This window comes from Macaca thibetana, chromosome 9 (genome assembly GCF_024542745.1).
Source record: "Macaca thibetana thibetana isolate TM-01 chromosome 9, ASM2454274v1, whole genome shotgun sequence".
Lineage (NCBI taxonomy): Eukaryota > Metazoa > Chordata > Mammalia > Primates > Cercopithecidae > Macaca > Macaca thibetana.
The window spans coordinates 11,985,612-12,000,541 of NC_065586.1; the positions used below are offsets into that span (position 1 = coordinate 11,985,612).

General features: G+C 48.4%; 3 protein-coding genes across 3 annotated transcripts in view; 2 read left to right on the top strand and 1 right to left on the bottom strand.

Moving 5' to 3' along the window:
- CDC123 (cell division cycle 123) overlaps positions 1 to 14,930 on the top strand; it is a 421,061-nt gene that overhangs the window by 231,719 nt on the left and 174,412 nt on the right. The window lies entirely within an intron of this gene.
- Positions 1 to 14,930, bottom strand: part of UPF2 (UPF2 regulator of nonsense mediated mRNA decay) — a 727,243-nt gene that overhangs the window by 153,231 nt on the left and 559,082 nt on the right. The gene's annotated exons all lie outside the window — the stretch shown is intronic.
- Positions 2,316 to 14,930, top strand: part of DHTKD1 (dehydrogenase E1 and transketolase domain containing 1) — a 55,063-nt gene continuing 42,448 nt past the window's right edge. Inside the window, exons 1-2 of the mRNA XM_050803208.1 lie at positions 2,316 to 2,581; positions 12,834 to 12,989. Coding sequence (XP_050659165.1) covers positions 2,428 to 2,581; positions 12,834 to 12,989 — 310 coding nt within the window. The 5' untranslated portion in view covers positions 2,316 to 2,427. The remainder of the gene's footprint in view (positions 2,582 to 12,833; positions 12,990 to 14,930) is intronic.

Here is a 14,930-nt window from a genome sequence, read left to right on the forward strand (position 1 = left end):
GAGGTGGAGGTTGCGGTGAGTGGAGATCTCACCATTGTACTCCAGCGTGGGCAACAAGAGCGAAATTCCGTCTCAAACAAACAAACAAACAAAACAACAACAACAAAAGTAGCTGGGCATGGTGGCAGGTGCCTATAATCCTAGCTACTCGGGAGGCTGAGGCAGAGGAATCGCTTGAACCCAGGAGATGGAGGTTGCAGTGAGCCGAGATGGCGCCACTGCATTCCAGCCTGGGAGACAGAGCGAGACTCCTTCTCAAAAAAAAAAAAAAAAAAAAAAAAGACAAGCCCTTCCAAAACCAGGTCCAAACTAGCAAGATGGGGAGGCCACCAAACTGTGGACCTAAGGGGTCCCCAACTACCGTAGCTGTGCTAGATGGTGCTTCTGTGCTTGCAGGGGGCACCTACATGTGCCTACATTAAATAATCTATCATCCTGTGTGTTGAATTCTATCTACAGCTAGACTGGGAACTAAGGGCAGAAACTGTGCCTTATTAATCTTTTTAACCCAGCAGAGTGCTTTATGAGTATACTGGTTGAATGATAAGGAAGGAGGATGTCTTGGGCTTGTAATAATATTCCTAGGAGTTTGGGATATAGCTGCACAGCTTACTGGAACGAAGGATGACTGACCAGGTAAGGATGCAGACTCTCTCCCCTACCATACTGGCAAAGTTAAAAGTAAGCCACAGGAAAAAAACATCGTTTGGGAAACTCACTCAGACGCAGACCAACTGAGGTTCTCAAATATCTCTGGGCTGCTGTAATCGTTCATGTCCAATTTCTTTTGACTCCTATCCCTTTCTTCCCTGCTCCCTCTACCCTGTTTCCTTCTTTCTCTCTTAATGTTTTTTGTTTGTTTGTTTGTTTGTTTTTGAGACGGAGTCTTCCTCTGTCGCCCAGGCTGGAGGGCAATGGGCACTATCTCGGCTCACTGCAACCTCTGCCTCCAGGGTTCAAGCGATTCTTCTGTCTCAGCCTCCCAAGTAACTGGGACTACAGGCACCCGCCACCACGCCCGGCTAATTTTTGTATTTTTAGTAGAGACGGGGTTTCACTATACTAGCCAGGATGGTCTCGAACTCCTGACCTCGTGATCCGCCCACCTCGGCCTTCCAGAGTGCTGGGATTACAGGCGTGAGCCATTGCTGCCTGTTTTTGTTTGTTTGTTTGTTTGTTTTTGAGACAGAGTTTCCCTCTTGTCGCCCAGGCTGGAGTGCAGTGGCGCCATCTCAGCTCACCGCAACCTCCGCCTCCCGGGTTCCAGCGATTCTCCTGCCTCAGCTTCCCGAGTAGCTGGGACCACAGCCACCCACCACCACGCCCGGCTAATTTTGTATTTTTAGTAGAGACGGGGTTTCTCCATGTTGGTCAGGCTGGTCTCCAACTCCCGACCTCAGGTGATCTACCCGCCTCGGCCTCCCCAAGTGCTGGGATTACAGGCGTGAGCCACCGCGCCCGACCTAATTTTTGTATTTTTAGTAGAGACGGGGTTTCGCCATGTTGGCCAGGTTGGTCTCAAACTCCTGACCTCAGATTATCCTCCCCCCTTGGCCTCCCAAAGTGTCAGGATTACAGGCGTGAGTGACCACGCCCAGCCTCTCTTAAAGTTTCTTTTTTTTTTTTTTTTTTTTTTTTTTTTGAGACGGAGTCTCGCTCTGCCGCCCAGGCTGGAGTGCAGTGGCCGGATCTCAGCTCACTGCAAGCTCCGCCTCCCGGGTTCACGCCATTCTCCTGCCTCACTGCTACAGGCGCCCGCCACCGCGCCCGGCTAAATTGTATTTTTTGGTAAGACGGGGTTTCACCGTGTTAGCCAGGATGGTCCGATCTCCTTTGCCGCCCATCTCGGCCTCCCAAAGTGCTGGGATTACAGGGTTGAGCCACCGCGCCCGGCCTTAAAGTTTCTTAAGAAAACAAAAAAAAATAGGGGTATTGGTTTTCCAACTGCCCCAAATAACCTTTCCTTTTTGCGTCCCTTGGTCTCAGTTCTAGCCACTTCCTATCCACCCTGTGGCTAATTTGTCCTTTCCGTAACAGACCCCTTAGATTGTGTCTATGAGGTTGGGCACAGGCGTGATGGGTGAACACTCCTGGCGGGAAACTGCAGGCACTGCAGCTACATCCAGTTTCGTACCGAGAGCAGGTACCGCACCGCGGGACACTTACTTGCCCCGTCCTGCGCTGGAGCAGAGCGGTCTCAGCCGCCGGCACCGCCCTGGAGTCCCGCCCCAATCCTGGGCGAGGCTTCGCTGTGAGCGCCGCTGCCATGGATTGGCTTCGAGGGTCCGGCCCCTCGGCCAATCAGTCGCGGGGGAGTTGTCTGGGGGCGGGGCTCCGGCCTCCTCGTTGAGAGTCCCGGATTTACCAGGGCCGGTGGGACCACCTCGGGCTCCCGCCTCAGGGTCCTGGACGGGGGACCCGGTGAACATGGCCTCTGCTACTGTGGCAGCAGCACGACGGGGCCTCGGCCGGGCTCCCCCTCTCATCTGGCGCGGCTACCAGACCGAGCGGGGCGTTTACGGCTACCGGCCGAGGAAGCCCGAGAGCCGCGAGCCCCGGGGCGCCCTGGAGCGTCCCCCAGGTCGGGGATAGGGCCTGGGCGGTGGGAGCGGGGGCTGGGACGCAGAAGCATCATCCCCTGGTCGATTTGCGGTGGGGTGTCGGGGTCGGGGAACCGGCCGCCGGCCTGAACGCGCGGCCAGTGGGGAGGAGGGGGAGGTGAAGGGAGCAGAGGGTAGGTGTGGGTGCTTAGTGTCGGTCATCCCCCGTCCAGCCTCTGTAACTGAGGATCCTTGAGGTCCACGCTTGGGTGGTCTTCCCATCTTGCTGGTCCGGACCTGGTTTTGGAAGAGCTTTTCTTTCCTTTGTTGGAAACGTGTGAGAAAGTCTTTTTTTCTTTTTCTTTCCTTTTTTTATTTTTTTTTTAGACGAAGTCTCGCTCTGTGGCCCCGGCTGGAGTGCAGTGCTGCGATCACAGCTGCCTGCAGCCTCGAACTCCTGGGCTTAAGCTATCCTTCCACCTCAGCGTCCTGAGTAGCTGGGGACACAGAGGGACGACCAAGCCCGGCTTTTTTTTTTTTTTTTTTTTTTTTTTTTTTTTAGTAGAGATGGGGTCCCACCATGTTGCCCAGGCTGATCTTGAACTCTTGAGCTCAAGCTAATCCTGCAGCCTCGGCCTCCCAACGTGTTGGGATTACAGGCTGAGCCACTGCACCCAGCCTAGAAAACCAACGGAGCTGTGGGAGAAGTAAAGTTTTAATCTCCCAAGGGTACATTTCCAGGACCATCTCTGAGGATTTTATGTGAGCAGGTGGGGGGTCCAAGACTGCACTGCTTGGGAGAAATGGGCAGTTAGTTCCAGTCTTGGAAGACAGCATGATATTTATTATGTATTTGTCTCCTTGTAGCTAGTCTGTTACTTTAATTTTAGAGTTTAAGTCTTAACTCTGCCGAATTTGGAACTATGTGCTGGTGGGGTTTCTTTCTTTTCCTTTTAGCCACACTGTTGACACCTCGGTATGTGCTGGTGGTTTTAATGAATTAACAGTCATGAATGTCAGTTTTTGGAACTTCTGTTGTATGCTCATTTGCGAGACTAATTTTGAGTATTTGATTTATGCCCTAAAATTATTGTGTCATTATTTGTCCTCACGGAGTAGAAGATACTTACAGATTGATTATTAGAGGAAAATCATTTGGCATCTTTGATCTGATTATTAGATTAATGTTGAAGATCCCCTCCAGCATCTGGGCACCTGACCTTTGAATCTTCCATCAGTCACACACTAGAACTTCAATATTGTGCTCCTCACCTCGGAGGGCATTTAAAATAAATCTCATATCTCTGTCTCTCTCTCTCTTTTTAATCCTAAAACATAGTCTGGCTTTGTCGCCTAGGCTGGAGTGCAGTGGCACGATCTTGGCTCACTGCAACCTCCGTCTCCCGGGTTCAAGCGGTTGTCCTGCCTCAGCCTCCCGAGTAGCTGGGATTACAGGCACCTGCCACCTCACCCAGCTAATTTTTGTATTTTTAGTAGAGATGGGGTTTCATCATGTTGGCCAGGCTGGTCTCGAACTCCCACCCTCAAGTGATCCACTGGCCTTGGCCTCCTAAAGTGCTGGGATTACAGGTGTGAGCTGCTGTGCCTGGCCAGGAGGGTACCTCCTTTTTGCAGAGCCGAAATCCCCTTCATGTCTACTTGCTCATTAGGGAGCTCCAACTTGACCTCATCTTTCTCCTGGGCATTCCTGAAAGTGACGAGAAACAGTGAACATACACTCCTGAGCTACAGGTTTCAAGGGCATGCAGTCTGCCTCAGTTTCACCAAATGTTTTGTCCTATAACATAACACTGCCCATCAGCTTTCTAGGTGGAAATACCTGTGTTGTTGGCACCCATTGCCTGGCCCCTAAGTCAATGCCATATGTATTTTTAGGCTCTGTTAGGGCAGCCACCCACCTCTTGTACCAAATTCTGTGTTAGATTGGATGAGTTCAGGTGCTGTGATATACAAAGAGAAGGAATATCTTCTTTCCTTCCCCTTAAGAGCGTGACCCAGAAGTCGCATACATTGCTGCTACATTCTCATTGTCCAAAACTTAGTCACATGGCCACCAGGTTACTGGGAAGGCTGGCAAGTGGCTCTTTATTCTGGGTGGCCATATACTGGGCTCTCTAATACTATGAAAGAGAGGAGGGAATGGAAGTTGGGAATCATAGAAGTCTCTGCCATAGAGGTATTATGGTAATCTGGGATGAGCAATCCACCTATATCTTTTTCACCTCACATTTCACATCAAAAAAATTTTTTTTTAATTTTATTTATTAGGTCAGGCACGGTGGCTCATGCCTGTAATCCCTGAACTTTGGGAGGCCGAGGCGGACAGATCATGAGGTCAGGAGTTCAAGACCAGCCTGGCCAACGTAGTGAAACCCCATCTCTACCAAAAATACAAAAATTAGCCAGTGTGGTGGCAGACGTGGCGCCGGGTGCAGTGACTCACGCCTGTAATCCCTGCACTTTGGGAGGCCCAGGCAGGCAGATCACTTGAGACAGGGTCTTGCCATGTTGCCCAGGCTGGTCTTGAACTCCTGTCCTCAGGTGATATGCCTGCCTCGGCCTCCTAAAGTTTTGGGATTATAGGCATGAGCCACTGTGTCCAGCCCCAAATAATTTATACTTCCTAAGGAATGAAATGAGGGTTCTATATATGCAATTTATTCGTGACATACAGTATATTTGCATTTTGTATGTGCAGGCATAACATTAATTATCAAATATCTTTATATATTGGGCAACATATTAAACTATTACTGTTTTATTTTTAGTTTTTGAGATGAAGTCTTGCTATGTCCCCTAGTCTGGAGTACAGTGGTGCAATCACAGCTCGTTGCAGTGTGTGCCCGGTTCACGGGTCTTCTTTCCTCATATGTTTATCTTCTTCAGATGTTTATCACCGCGTCCGGTTCACTGGCCTTTTTTCTTCATATGTTTATCTTGGCTAAAATAAATGTCTACATAGGTGACCACATCATTCACTAAGACTTCCCTTGTATTAAGGCTTTAAAGAGATACTGAGGCTGGGCATGGTGGCTCATGCCTGTAGTACCAGTACTTTGGGAGGCTGAGGTGGGAGGACCACTTGAGGCCAGAAGTTCGAGACCAGCGTGGCCGACTTGGTGAAACCCCATCTCTACTAAAAATACAAAAATTAGCTGGGCCTGGTGGTGTGTGTCTATAATACTGGCTATTCAGGCGGCTGAGTCAGGAGAATCACTTGAACCTGGGAGGCTGAGGTTGCAATGAGCTGAGATCACGCCACTGCACTCCAGCCTGGGTGACAGAGCAAGACTCTGGCTCAATAAATAAATAAATAAATAAATAAATAATTAAATAGATATTGAATTTGCCCCTAGTAACCTTTTGGATGGCAGTGGTTTCTCTAGTTACAATTTGACCCATGGTGAGTGTTCTTTGTAACTAGATATTTGTAACAGCTTGTACTTTCACCTCTGTAAACCTCAATTTCCAAGGAAACTCCAATTTATTTATCAACAATGCCAATTTAAAATGGAGGTGGGTTTAGGAGTAGTGATTCATGGGTGTACTTTTTTTTTTGAGATGGAGTTTTGCTCTTGTTGCCCAGGCTGGAGTGCAGTTGCACGATCTTGGCTCACCACAGCCTCTTTCTCCTGGGTTCAAGTGATTCTCCTGCTGAGTCAGCCTCCCGAGTAGCTGGGACTACAGGCATGCACCACCATGCCTGGCTAATTGTGTATTTTTATTAGAGATGGGGTTTCTCTGTGTTGGCCAGGCTGGTCTCGAACTCCTGACCTCAGGTGATCCACCCACCTCGACCTCCCAAAGTGCTCGGATTACTGGCATGAGCCACTGTGCCCGACCTGTTTTTTTTTTTTTTTGAGACGGAGTCTCGCTCTGTCGCCCAGGCTGGAGTGCAGTGGCTGGATCTCAGCTCACTGCAAGCTCCGCCTCCTGGGTTTACGCCATTCTCCTGCCTCAGCCTCCCGAGTAGCTGGGACTACAGACGCCCGCCACCTCGCCTGGCTAGTTTTTTGTATTTTTTTTAGTAGAGACGAGGTTTCACCGTGTTAGCCAGAATGGTTATTTGTTTTTTTGAGACACAGTCTCACTCTGTGGCCCAGGCTGGAATGCAGTGGGGTGATCTTGGCTCACTGCAACCTCTGCCTCCTGGGTTCAAGTGATTCTCCTGCCTCAGTCTCCTGAGTAGCTGAGATTACAGGCATGTGCCACCCTGGCTAATTTTTGTATTTTTAGTAAAGATGGGGTTTCACCACGTTGGCCAGGGTGGCCTCAAATTCCTGACCTCAAGTGACCCACCAACCTCTGCCTCCCAAAGTTCTGGGATTATAGGCATGAGCCACCGCACCCAGCCCATGAAAATATTAGCTCTTGTACTTTTTTTTTTTGGACAGGTTCTCGCCCTGTCGCCCAAGCTGGAGTGCAGTGGCATGATCTCGGCTCACTGCAACCTCTACCTCCCAGGTTTAAGAGATTCTCCTGTCTCAGCCTCTTGAGTAGCTGGGACTACAGGTGCTCACCACCATGCCTGGCTAATTTTTGTATTTTTAGTGGAAACAGGGTTTCACATGTTGGCCAGGCTGATCTTGAACTCCTGAGCTCAAGCCATCTGCCCTCAACTAGGCTTTTCTGAAGGCAGCAGTCTCTGGCTAGCTGTTTTCTCATAAGCTGTCTCTGAATTCCAAATTTCAAAATCTGGAAAAGCTCAGTCTGGCCCAGCTTGACTCAGCCTGTCCAGCAGCAGGGCAGACTGGAGTAATGCATGCATGCCCACTGGGCCCCACGACTTGGCATGGGAGGGTGCAAAGTGAGGGAGAAGAAGCCGCTTCAGCTCTTCTACTCTGAATTTGAGGGCTCTGAAAAGCTTTTATCATGAAGTGTGACTCTTGATCTCAGGACTTCATTCAAATAATGACAAATATTTCTTGAGCATCTAGCATGCCTTTATAGAGGAGTGCAGGCGCGTATCTGCTGTTGTTTTCTCTATTCTCTCTGGCTTCATTAGGGACTTAAACATCAAATCTAATTCCTGTGACCTTTTGCAGATATTACGAACAGTAAATTGTTCGGGCAGTATTATGCCTAATGTAAAGGTATTCATTTTTCTCTTACAGAAATTCTTGCATTTCTGCAGTAATAGAAAGTTTTGTTTTTGTTTTGTTTTCTTTTCTTTGAGACACACTGTGTTGCCCAGGCTGAATGCAGTGGCACAATTACAGCTTACCATAGCCTCAAACTCCTGGGCTCAAGTGATCCTCCCACCTCAGTCTCCTGAGTAGCTGGAATCACAGGCACGTGCCACCACATCCAACTAATTTTTGTTTTTTTTTTCTTTTCTTTTTTTTTTTTTTGAGAAGGAGCCTCAGTCTTGCTCTGAGCCCTTGGCTCACTGCAAGCTCCGCCTCCCGGGTTCACGCCATTCTCCTGCTTCAGCCTCCCAAGTAGCTGGGACTACAGGTGCCTGCCACCATGTCCGCTAATTTTTTTGTATTTTTAGTAGAGACGAGGTTTCACCATGTTAGCCAGGATGGTCTTGATCTCCTGACCTTGTGATCCACCCACCTCGGTCTCCCAAAGTGCTGGAATTGCAGGTGTGAGCCACTGCCCCCGGCCAATTTTTGTATTTTTTTGTAAAGACAGGGTCTCGCTCTGTTGCCCAGGCAGATCTCAAACTCTTGACCTCAACGGGTCCTCCTGCCTCAGCCTCCCAAAGTGATTACAGGTGTGAGCCACTGTGGCCATCCAGTAGTAGGAAGTATTTTATGAATAATTCTATTTCTGTGCTCTCATTCTTTTAAATTTTATTTTTATTTATTTATTTTTCTATCCTTCCAGGGAAAAAGAATTAAATCTTTTAATTTCATTTTTTGTTATGAAGATAATACAGTAGAAGTACATTTTATCTAGAGCATTTGAAATTGGAACTTGATCAGTTAATTCCATTTATTTTTATTTTGCTTATTTTTTTTAACTTCTTTTGTTTTTTCTTTTAAAACAATTTTAACAGAGTGAGACTCCGTCTCAAAAAAAAAAAAAAAATAAAGCAATATGAGTGCAAAAATCTCTAGATTTTTCTGATTTCTCCCCCTAATATTTTACTTTTTCCCACAGCAACAGACTTAGGGACAAATAGAACTGATTGTTATAAGCACGAAGTCAACTGATGAGAGCAGAGTGAGACTGTCTCAAAAAAAAAAAAACAAAAAACAAAAGCTTTATTGCACATGTTCACTGTGGAAAACTGCGAGAATACAGTAAGCAAAAAATAACAAATCTGCCTGGGTGTGATGACGTGCACCTGTAATCGCAGCTACTTGGGAGGCTAAGGCAGGAGGATCTCTTGAGCCTAGGAGTTTGAGTACAGCCTGGGTAATATAGCCAGACCCTGTTTCTTTCTTTCTTTCTTTCTTTTTTTTTTTTTGAGACGGAGTCTCGCTCTGTTGCCCAGGCTGGAGTGTAATGGCGCAACCTTGGATCACTGCAACCTCCGCCTCCTGGGTTCAAGCGATTCTCCTGCTTCAGCCTCCTGAGTAGCTGGGATTATAGGCATCTGTGACCAGGCCTGGCTAATTTTCTTATTTTTAGTGGAGACAGGGTTTCAACATGTGGGCCAGGCTGGTCTCAAACTCCTGACCTCAGGTGATGAGATCACCTTGGCCCACCTTGGCCTCCCAAGGTGCTGAAATTACAGGCATGAGCCACTGTGCCTGGCCATTCATTAAGTCTTGAGGCTTTTTCATCAATCATTCTTCTATAATACTATTTTTTTAATGACCGTCAGCACTTTGAGATGAGTTAGTGCCATTGCTTGTCCCTCAGAGGACGGGTTTATAAAGAGAGAACTAATGATAGGGAGATGTCAGTGAAGAATGAGGAGGGCCTACCTTTGTCTTCACGATTGGAGGGTGTGGGTGAGGGCCACTGAGTAGTTTCACGTTGTACTCGTGCTCTCTGGGGACAGCCAAGTTCTGATTAAGCCCAGGAGTGTGAGGAACGTTCAGAGAGGTTTGTTTTTCATGAAACAGAGCACCAGAGATCTCGGTGGAAGGAGCTGGAGACAGAGAGGGAAGGGGTTGGAGACAGGGTTGGTGGAAGAAAACCCTGCCGGAAGAAATGGCAGTCTGAGGGAGCATGGGTTGCCAGGGTGGATGGAGGATGTGCCTGACACGAGAGAGGACTTCCTCTTTCTGCTGGTGCCAAACTGCTCCATGCCTCATATTCTTTGGGGCAAGGAGGGTTATTTTTTATTTTATTTATTTATTTTTTTGAGACGGAGTCTCGCGCTGTGTCACCCAGGCTGGAGTGCAGTGGCGCGATCTCGGCTCACTGCAAGCTCCGCCTCCCAGGTTCACACCATTCTCCTGCCTCAGCCTCCGAGTAGCTGGGACTACAGGCGCCCGCCACCACGCCCGGCTAGTTTTTTGTAGTTTTAGTAGAGACGGGGTTTCACCATGTTAGCCAGGATGGTCTCGATCTCCTGACCTCGTGATCCACCCGCCTCGGCCTCCCAAAGTGCTGGGATTACAGGCTTGAGCCACCGTGCCCGGCCTAGGAGGGTTATTTTGTGCCAACTTCTGTGTCAGTATTCTAGCGTATCATTAGCAGCCCGGCTAGCCAGTAGTTAGAAATAGAAGCAGTGGGCCGAGCGCAGTGGCTCATGCCTGTAATCTCAGCACTTTGGGAGGCAGAGGTGGGTGGATCACGAGGTCAGGAGTTCGAGACCAGCCTGACCAACATGGTGAAACCCCGTCTCTACTAAAAATATAAAAAATTAGCCAGGCGTGGTGGCATGTGCCTGTAATCCCAGCTACTCAGGAGAACTGAGATGGGAGAATCGCTTGAATCTGAGAAGCAGAGGTTGCAATGAGCCACAATCGTGCCACTGCACTCTAGCCTGGGCGACAAAGCAAGACTCCATCTCAGAAAAACGAAAACAAAACCAAAAAATGACCTACAAAAATTAGCCAGGCGTGGCGGCATGTGCCTGCAACCCCACCTACTTGGGAGAGTGAGGCAGGATAATCACTTGTACCCGGAAGTTGGAGGCTGCATTGAGCTGAGATTGTGCCACTGCACTCCAGCCTTTTTCTCAAAAAAAAAAAAAGAAAAAGGAATAGAAGCAGTGATCTCTAGGAGATGACATGGGTTCTTCTCTAAGGGGATGTTTTCTTTTTTTCTTTTTTTGAGACAAAGTCTCGCTCTGTCACACAGGCTGGAGTGCAGTGGCACCATCTCGGCTCACTGCAACCTCCACTTCCCAGGTTCCAGCGATTCCCCTGCCTCAGCCTCCACAGGCACGTGCAGCCACATCCGGCTAATTTTTGTATTTTTAGTAGAGATGGGATTTCACCATGTTGGTCAGACTGGTCTTGAACTCCTGACCTCAAGTGACCCACTGGCCTCGGCCTCTAAGGGGATGTTTTCAGTATGGCTGCTGGTTTGCAGTGGGAATGGGGGTTACCCTGTAGGTTTGCTATTGTTCTTGTACCACTAATCATGAGTTGGGGGGAGATCGCTCAGAGAGAAAGTAGACTGAGAAGGTGGCCTTGGGCAGAGCTGGGGAGTACCAATATTTTATGTATTTTAGTTTTTAGAGATGGGATCTTGTTTTCTCACCCAGGCTAGAGTGCAGTGGTGAGATTCCAGCTCACTGCAGCCTCGAACTCCTGGTCAGCCTCTTGAGTAGTTGGGATTATAGGTGTGCACCACCATGCCTGGCTACCAATATTTAGAGATGGGCAAAGAGAAGTCCCCCAAAAGTGACTGAGGTTGAGTAGCTCTGGAGTTAGAAAGAAAACCACGTTCCTGCAATGCTGTAGAAGAATATGTACTTAAAAGGAGCGAGTGGGGGCTAGGCGCAGTGGCTCACACCTATAATCCCAGCACTTTGGGAGGCCGAGGCAGGTGGATCACAAGGTTAGGAGATCCAGACCATCCTGGCCAACATGGTGAAACCCCATCTCTACTAAAATACAAAAAATTAGCTGGGTGTGGTGGCACGCACCTGTAGTCCCGGCTACTCAGGAGGCTGAGGCAGGGAATCACTTGAACCCGGGAGGCGGAGCTTGCAGTGAGCCGAGATTGCGCCACTGCACTCCATCCTGGGGGACAGAGCGAGACTCCTTCTCAAAAAAATAAAAGATGAGAGTGGCCTACAGGGACATGCTTTAGACATAGTCTATCTGGATTTTAGCCACAAACATAAAGCTTTCCTACTTCATATGACAGTAATTGAGAACTTGAATAAGGTTCAAAATAGAACCCTTAGCAATTTGTAGGACTAACCCCCAGGCTGAAATCAGTTCATTTCCTGGGATGGTTTGATTCATTTATTTGACCTATTATGGCTCCACCTACCTGCTGTATTAGTGCAAACACATCCTGTGTGTGTTCAGTACCTCTCTGTTCTTTACTCACTAAACCTGCTCCAAGTAAAGAAATGTGCTTTGGCTGGGTGCAGTGGCTCACGCCTGTAATCACAGCACTTTGGGAGGCCAGTAGTTAGAAATAGAAGCAGTGGGCCAAGCGCAATGGCTCATGCCTGTAATCTCAGCACTTTGGGAGGCCGAGGGGGGTGGATCATGAGGTCAGGAGATGGAGACCATCCTGGCTAACACGGTGAAACCCCTTCTCTACTAAAAATACAAAACATTAGCTGGGTGTGGTGGTGGGCGCCTATAGTCCCAGCTACTTGGGAGGCTGAGGCAGGAGAATGACTTGAACCTGGGAGGCACAGGTTGCAGTGAGCCAAGATTGCACCACTGCACTCCAGCCTGGGTGACAGAGTGAGACAATGTCTCAAAAAAAAAAAAAAAAGTTTGAAAATATGCTAACAATTGTCTCTGGGTTCTGAAAATAACACAAAGTGTAAAAATGTGTTTCTTGGCCTTCTTTGGGAGGCCAAGGTGAGTGAATCACTTGAGCTCAGGGGTTCAAGACCAGCCTGGGTAACATGGTTAAACTCCATCTCGACCAAAAAAAAAAAAAAAAAAAAAAATTAGCCAAGTGTGGTGGTGCATGTCTGTAGTCCCAGCTACCCGGGAGACTGAGGCAGGAGGATCACTTGAGCCTAGGTTGCAGTGAGCTATGATGGTTCTACTGCACTCCAGCCTGGGCAATAGAGCAAGACGCTGTCTCTAAAATAAATAAATAAATACATAAATAAATAAATTAAAGGTGTCTAGAGGTGTAAGAGCTTCTTTGAAAAGCTGATTTTTGTGATTTGTAGTCATCTCCTAAACTGTTTGTATTTTTAAATTTTCCCCAATTTAGTTGACCATGGCCTTGCCAGGTTGGTGACAGTATATCGCGAGCATGGTCATAAAGCTGCCAAAATCAACCCCCTCTTCACCGGGCAAGCCCTGCTGGAGAATGTGCCTGAAATCCAAGCCCTGGTGCAGACACTGCAGGGACCCTTCCACACGGCAGGTATGGCTTCTGCACAGCAGGTGGGAGCTCGGAGCTGCGTACCAGGCCTGGCTCCTGCCTCTGTTCTTGAAGAAGCAGCATCCCCGCTGGAGCTGAGGCTCCCACAGGTGTGAGGAGACCCAAGGGGGCACGTTGAGGTACGGTCAGGAAGGAGCATTCTTGGGATTCTAGAAGTTCTGAGGAGGCTTGTTTTCTTAAGGTTCAAAAACATTGAATTGGCTGGGCACAATGGCTGACACCCATAATCCCAGCACTTTGGGAGCCCGAGGTGGGAGGGTCATTTGAGCCCAGGAGTTTGAGACCAACCTGGGCAACACAGTGAGACTGTTGCTACAAAAAAAAAAAAAAATTAGCTGGGCATGGTGATGCACACCTGTAGTTCCAGGCACTCCAGAGGCTGAGATGGGAGGATCACTTGAGCCTGGGAGGTCAAGGCTGCAGTGAGCCTTGATCATGCCACTGTACTCCAGCCTGGGCAACAGAGTGAGACCCTGTCTGAAAAAACAAACAAAAAAAAAACCCATGAGCTCTAAAGTGCTATATGCTTAGCGTATGTCAATTTGTTCTCAAAACCACTCCCAAAAGTAGTCATTGTCCTCTTTATTTTGTAGATGGAAAAACAAAGAGAACTTATATAACTCATAGCTGCTCAGTGGCAGAGGTGGGGTGAAATCCAGGGCTGCCTCCATTCCAAAGCTTGCCCCCCTCATTCTATTTTCTTTCCCAGCCTGGGAACTTAGAAAAAGTTGGGCCTGCATCATCAGTCATGATTTCAGGGTCCTACCTCATGTTACTTTTTAAAGTTAATCTTGCAAATACCAAATTCTGATTGTGTGTATCAGTGAGTCATGTTTCAGTCATCTAATGCCGTGTAGTAAACTACCCCAAGATGTAACGGCATTTAAACCCTCAACTTTCATTTTAGCATCTCTTAGGGTTTGGAGGGTTACCTGGGTTTTGCAAGGTGGTAGTTTTCTTTTCTTTTTTTCTGTTTTTTTGTTTTTTTTTTTTTTGAGACGGAGTCTGTCTCTGTCATCCAGGCTGGAGTGCAGTGGCCGGATCTCAGCTCACTGCAAGCTCCGCCTCCCAGGTTCACGCCATTCTCCTGCCTCAGGCTCCCGAGTAGCTGGGACTACAGGCGCCTGCCACCTCGCCCGGCTAGTTTTTTGTATTTTTTTTTTTTTTTTTTTTTTTTTTTTTTTTTTTTTTTTTTTTTTTTGAGACGGAGTCGCTCTGTCGCCCAGCCCAGGCTGGAGTGCAGTGGCGCGATCTCGGCTCACTGCAAGCTCCGCCTCCCGGGTTCACGCCATTCTCCTGCCTCAGCCTCCCGAGTAGCTGGGACTACAGGCGCCCACAACCGCGCCCGGCTAATTTTTTGTAATTTTTAGTAGAGACGGGGTTTCACCGTTTTTTGTATTTTTTAGTAGAGACGGGATTTCACCGTGTTAGCCAGGATGGTCTCGATCTCCTGACCTCGTGATCCGCCCGTCTCGGCCTCCCAAAGTGCTGGGATTACAGGCTTGAGCCACTGCGCCTGGCCCCTTTTTTTCTGTTTTTGAGATGGAGTTTCGCTCTTGTTACCCAGGCTGGAGTGCAATGGTGCTATCTCAGCTCACTGTAACCTCCGCCTCCCAGGTTCAAGCGGTTCTCCTGCCTCAGCCTCCCGAGTAGCTGGGATTACAGCCATGTGCCACCACACCTGGCTAATTCTGTATGTTTGGTAGAGACGGAGTTTCTCCATGTTGGTCAGGCTGGTCTCGAACTCCTGACCTCAGGTGATCTGCCCGCCTCGGCCTCCCAAAGTGCTGGGATCACAGGCATGAGCCACCGTTCCCGGCATGAGGTGGTAGTTTTCTCTCTTTTTTCTTTCTTTTTTGAGACGGGCCTCCAAAGGCCCTTTTCTTGAACCCCTGCAGAAAGAACTGATTCCTCAGTTGAACC